The sequence below is a fragment of the Chiloscyllium plagiosum genome, chromosome 12, assembly GCF_004010195.1.
Source record: "Chiloscyllium plagiosum isolate BGI_BamShark_2017 chromosome 12, ASM401019v2, whole genome shotgun sequence".
In the NCBI taxonomy this organism is placed as follows: Eukaryota; Metazoa; Chordata; class Chondrichthyes; order Orectolobiformes; family Hemiscylliidae; genus Chiloscyllium; species Chiloscyllium plagiosum.
The window spans coordinates 39,031,075-39,037,074 of NC_057721.1; the positions used below are offsets into that span (position 1 = coordinate 39,031,075).

The 6,000-nt window shown below is 41.3% G+C and overlaps 1 protein-coding gene across 3 annotated transcripts in view; it reads right to left on the bottom strand.

The window, feature by feature from the left end:
* med14 (mediator complex subunit 14) overlaps positions 1-6,000 on the bottom strand; it is a 114,335-nt gene that overhangs the window by 92,555 nt on the left and 15,780 nt on the right. For all 3 annotated transcript variants that reach the window (XM_043700847.1, XM_043700846.1, XM_043700848.1), the window contains exon 3: positions 1,318-1,423. In XM_043700847.1, the coding sequence (XP_043556782.1) occupies positions 1,318-1,423 (106 nt within the window). The remainder of the gene's footprint in view (positions 1-1,317; positions 1,424-6,000) is intronic.

Consider the following 6,000-nt stretch of genomic DNA (forward strand, 5'->3'; position numbering starts at 1 on the left):
GAATTAATAATGTTGTGGACAGGGCAATCAAACCGTACAATAACATTGCAAAACAACAAAAATGAAATAAGGAGCTACTCTCAAGGTTTGTGCCTTTCAATCTAGTGACAGCTAAAGTCACCCAGAAACAAGATTAATTGAGTTCCCCAAATAATCTAAACTAAGAAATTTAAAACATGTGGAATTGGAGTTTGTTAGTTGTCCAAACAGGAGGCATAATGGGAGAAGGTCACCGAAGTAACAGCAGTGACCATACTTCAGAAGTATTTAATTGGTTTCAGGATGGTGTGGTTGAAAACAATGCTATATAAAAAGGTAAGGTTGCAGGAAAATGACCAGCTTTCCTGCTTTCATCCTTTTAAGGTGCTACAATTATATTTCACCTGTGATCAGTGTTATTTAATTGTACACTGGATGTTTCTGGTACCCAACATCTACAGAGGAAAGCCTTAAAATGTGTTTATCAGCAATTGTTCAGTTACCCACCAAGAACTAACCTCTTGGGAGTGAGGGAGAAAAGAAAAGAAATCTGGTTTTTGAAGTCTCCACATTGGTTTGCCTGGTGTTGAGGTTTGAAGGCAAGTCACCCCATTACATCACTCAATATCTTAACCAGCAGTAAACTGATACCAAGACACTTTAGACAACTACTCAAGCAAACTGCCTCACTGCTGGGAATGTGTTTTTTTTTGGAGCAATGATTCTTTCCAAACAGCTTGTGGGATTGGCAAGTGAATTCCCTTAAAATTCAAGTGGCGTTTCAGTAGGAAGCCGAGCAAGGCTCTGCACTGGCAAGTTGTGTTGGTTCCACTTAACATGACTTATATGCAAAATTAGAGGTCATAGAACATGGAAACAGACCCTTCAGTCAACTCATCAAGCCGACCAGATATTCTAAATTAATCTAGACCCATTTGCCAACATTATGCCCATAACCCTCTGAATCCTTCCTATTCACGTATCTAGCGAGATGCTTTTAAAATGTTGTAATTGCCTCCACAACTTGCTCTGGCAGCTCATTTCATACACACACCACCCTCTCCATGAAAATGTTGTCTCTAAAATCCCTTCCATAAGTCTGGAGTGATAATTTTTAAGTTCCCTTTTAGGGACAGTATGTTCTTAATATCACTCATACAAAATCTCCTCAGTAAAATGCAGAAATTCTAGCAGCTTTGCTTTGAGATGGGGGTCAAATGACACCCAGTGAATAAAAACATGTTGGATACTTCCAAGCAAAAAAGTTTAAAATCTGTTCCTTTTTCATTCAGATAAACATCCATCGAGTAATATATTCATGAATCTTTCCATTCTTACCGCACATTTTTCCACCTTTCCAGCATTGCTTGCCCATTTTACCAGTGCGAGCAGACGGACAAAGAGTTGACGCGTTCGACTAGCAAACTGAACAATCTCAATTTTTCTGCGGAAAGAAACCAACACTTTTGTAAGCTTTGCAAACTTCATCACTTTCAAAAACGAAAGAATATTTACATGTATGTATAATATGAAGGAGCTTTACCATTCTAGATTTTTACACAAACTATTTATTATTTTTGCAAGTGGTCAGCCACAGTGGAGGAGTAATGAGGTAGTAATAGTAACGGGGTAATTATATGGAATTGCAATTTCCCCAACATAAACTGCAATAGTCGTAGTGTAAAGGGTTGAGAGGGGCAGATATATATTCAGCAGAGCTTTTTATGCCAATCTATAGAAGGTCCTACAAGGGCTCGCACAGTGCTGTATCAAATTCTGGGAATGAAGCCAAACAGGTGATCAAGGTGATTGATGGGGTACATTTCAGTGAGCACTTCATACCTGTCCTCATTTGGGAGAAGCACAACCCAAGTACAGAATTTTGGAAGAGAGACTGAGCAGATTGATGCAGGGAGTGAAGAGGCATTGGAGGTTTTGGCAGATGTAAAAGTGGACAAATCACCAGTTCTAGATGAGCTGCATCCCAGCTATGGGAGGAGAAGGAAGAAATTGCAGAGATTTTGAATTCCTCTCTAGTCACCGAGAAGGCAGAGGACTGGAGGACAGCTTATATGTTCCACTTTTCAGCAAGGTGGTGTGTATAATCCAGGGAATTACCACAAAGTCTCATCATTAGAAGGGAAACTACCAAACATTCTAGAAGAGAGAATTAATCTTCACTTGGAGAGGCAAGGTTTGACCAGGTATAGTCAGCATTGTTTTATAAGAGCTTTTTTTTGGCGGGGGGGGGGGGGTGATATGCCTAACATATTTGATTCATTTTTGAAGTGGTGATCAGGTGTGCAAATGAGAGTAGAGCAGGTCATGCAGCTTAAATGGTTTGGAGTAAAGTCTTTGACAAGATATCACATGGGGAACTGATAGGAAGCTAAAAGCACCCGGGATCCAGGATGCAAGTTGGATCAGAAATTGGCTTAGTGGTAGGAAACAGAGGGAGGTAACAGATGGCTGTTGATGTGACTGGTAACAGGTGTTCTGTGCTATACCACTGGGATCAGTGCTGGGTCCCTTATTGTTTGTGATAAACAATTTAGATGAGAATGTCAGGGGCTGATAAGTAAGTTTGTGGATGACATGACAATTGGCTGCATGTTTGATAGTGAGGAAGGTGGTTTGAGATTACAGGAGGATATAGATGGGTTGGTGAGATGGGCAAATCAGTGGAAAATGAAATTTGATCCTCATAGTAGCAAGGTGATGCACTTTGGAAGTAATAAGACAGGGGAGTACTCAGTTAATGGCAGGACACAAGGAAGTTCAGAGAAACAGAAAAACCTTGGAGTGCTTGGCCACAAATCCCTGAAGGCAGCAGACTGGTTAACAGGGTCTTAAGGTGACATACGGAACACTTGCCTTTATCAAGAAAAAGAGCAGGGAAATTATGTTGGAGCTGTACTTAACTGTATTTAGGCCACAGCTGGGGTACTGTGCGCAGTCCTGGTTGCACACTACAGGAAGGATGTCATTGCACTGGAGGGGGCACAAAGGAGATTCATCAGGATGCTGCCTAGTTTGGAGCAGTTTAGCCATGAGAAGCTGAATAGGCTGAAGTTGTTTTCTTCTGAGCACAGGAAGCTGAAGTGGGAATCTGATTGCCCCTCACAACCTTATATGGCTCATAGATAGGATGAACAGGAAGCAGTTGTCCCTCTTTGAAGGGTCAATAATGAGGCAGCATAATCTTAAGGTGAAGAAATGCATTGCCTTGGTGGGTTGTAGTGAAACCTCAACCTTTAAAAAGGTACTTGGATCAGTACTTGAAATGTCAAGGCTATAGGCCAAGGGATAGAAATTGGTTTTATGGTTGATAGGTGATGAGTTTTGTTTTATCAGTGCAGACCTGTTGGACCAAAGGGCCTATTCTGCACTGTACAACTCAAAATAAATTGAGTTCCACATTAAAAACAATGGAATAACTTACACTACAGCAAGCAATACTGTCAATAGGCAATCAATAGTAACCCTGGTAACAATGACTCAAAAATGTCACAGTAACAAACCATAGCTTGCTAGCGGGCTCCAAATTACAAAGGCAATTAAAAAGAAAACGTGTCCTATTTGGAGAACCTAACTTAGAAAAAGATTAACAAACAGTGACTTTAGCAGAAAGGAATGAAGGCAATGATCAGAGATTTGACAAAGAGATAACCAAAAAGTGCATACAGCTAGAAGACTGATTTTCAGTAGCTGTTCTGGATCATTTCATCAATTAAATCAATCCATGTGGGAAGTTAAAGTATGGAGGGTTGGGGACTCAACTCAACTAGACTTTAGAGTGCCATGACAATATCTATTGAGTTACTCCAGCAAGGGATGTTCTCAAAACATGCTGCATGAGGTGCAACTTAGTAGGTAACAAAAAAACATGGTTGCAATATCGAGATATTTAGCAGCAGTCATTTAGCTAATACCACAATGCCGTAGGACAATATTTCTGTTATTAGAGACTTTCAGCAAGTTGCATGGTCATGTTATAGAACAAAGATCTAGGGGTACAGATTCATAACTCCTTGGAGTCCCAAGTAGACAGGGCAAAGGTAGCTTTGGGAAGCTTACTTTCATTGGTCAGAGCATGGAGTACAGGATTTGGGATGTCTTGTTGCAGCTATTTGGAGTGCTGCATGGAGGTCTGGTCACCCTACTATAGAAACAATATTATTAAACTAGAACAAGTGCAGAAAAGATTTACTAGGATCTACCTGGACGAGAAGGTTCGAGTTAAAAGAAGAGGTCGAACAGAGTCAAGGAGTCATAGAGATGTACAGCATGGAAACAGACCCTTTGGTCAAACTCGTCCACTCGTTAGGGTTAGATATCCTAAACGAATCTAGTCCCGTTTACCAGTATTTGGCCCATATCCCTCGAAACCCCTCCTTTTCATGTACTCATCCAGATGCCTTTTAAATGCTGTAATTGCACCAGCCTCCACCACTTCCTCCAACTCCAAGTTTATTCCATACAACTCCTATACTAGGCTGGCATTTCTTTCTCTGGAGCAAATGAAACTGAGGAGTGACCTTTTAGAGGTCTATAAAATCAGGAGAGGCAGAGGTGAGTTTGATAGCCAACAGCTTTTCTCCCGTGGAACAGAAATCTAAAGCTAGAGGGCATAGGTTTAAAGTGAGAGAAGAGAGATACTAAAGGGTCCAGAGGGACAATTTTTTTCTGCACAATGTTGAGCATCTGGAATGGCTGCCAAAGGTAGTGTTGAAAGCGAGTACAATTTCAATTTAAGAAACATTTAGGTAGGTAAATGAATGGGATAGGTATGGAGGGATATGTACCAGGTGCAGACAAATGGAACAGGTTTAATTGTGAAAACTGGGTAGCATGGGCAAGTTGGGCAGAAGGGCTTATTTCCATACTATAGACCTCTATGACTCTATAAGAATAAAAGTCAAAGGTAGATCTCTTTTTAAGTTTATTGCAATGGTCTTTGGTGGTTTCATCCTGTTATTCACAAATTAATGCCCATTCTCTTCAGACGTCTTGGTTGCTGATGGGATTAGGTCTACAGATGCTCTTCAACCCATCACCCAAAAACTCAACTCATTTGTTATGTTCATACTTGGGCATAATTGTTGGCAAGCAATTTGTTCAAGGAGAGGCTGTGGTTGTAGGGAGAGCAAGGAGAAAAATCACTCAAGTCAGTTCCGGTGCCTCCCTACAGGTTATGGCAATAAATGCTTAAACAAGGGCAGGAATCATGATTTTCTACTTTCTAAATCAGGAATCATGAAATCAATGAAGTTTTGTTAAACAAAGCAAGTTTTATTTAGGTACTTGCATGGACTGTTGGCATCAGTGGCAAGGCCAGCATTGGTTGCCTATATGTTATTGCCTCTGAACTGAGCAGCTTGCTAAGCCATTTCAGAAGACAGTTAAGAGTCAACCACATTGCTGTACATATGGAATCATGAGTAGTCCAAACCAAGGATAGCAGATTTTCTTCCCTAAAGAGGACACTAATGAACCAGAGGGGTTTTTATGGCAATTATCAATGTTGTTGTGGTTCTGTTCACCGAGCTGAGAATTTCTGTTGCAGACGTTTCGTCCCCTGTCTAGGTGACATCCTCAGTGCTTGGAAGCCTCCTGTGAAGCGCTTCTATGATGTTTCTTCCGGCATTTATAGTGATTTGTATCTGCCGCTTCCGGTTGTCAGTTCCAGCCGTCCATTGCAGTGGCCGGTATATTGGGTCCAGGTCGATGTGCTTATTGATTGAATCTGTGGATGAGTGCCATGTCTCTAGGAATTCCCTGGCTGTTCTCTGTTTGGCTTGTCCTGTAATAGTAGTGTTGTCCCAGTCGAACTCATGTTGCTTGTCATCTGAGTGTGTGGCTACTCAGGATAGCTGGTCATGTCGTTTCGTGGCTAGTTGGTGTTCATGGATGCGGACCATTTGCTGTCTTCCTGTTTGTCCTATGTAGTGTTTTGTGCAGTCCTTGCATGGGATTTTGTACATTACATTGGTTTTGCTCATGCTGGGTATCGGGTCCTTC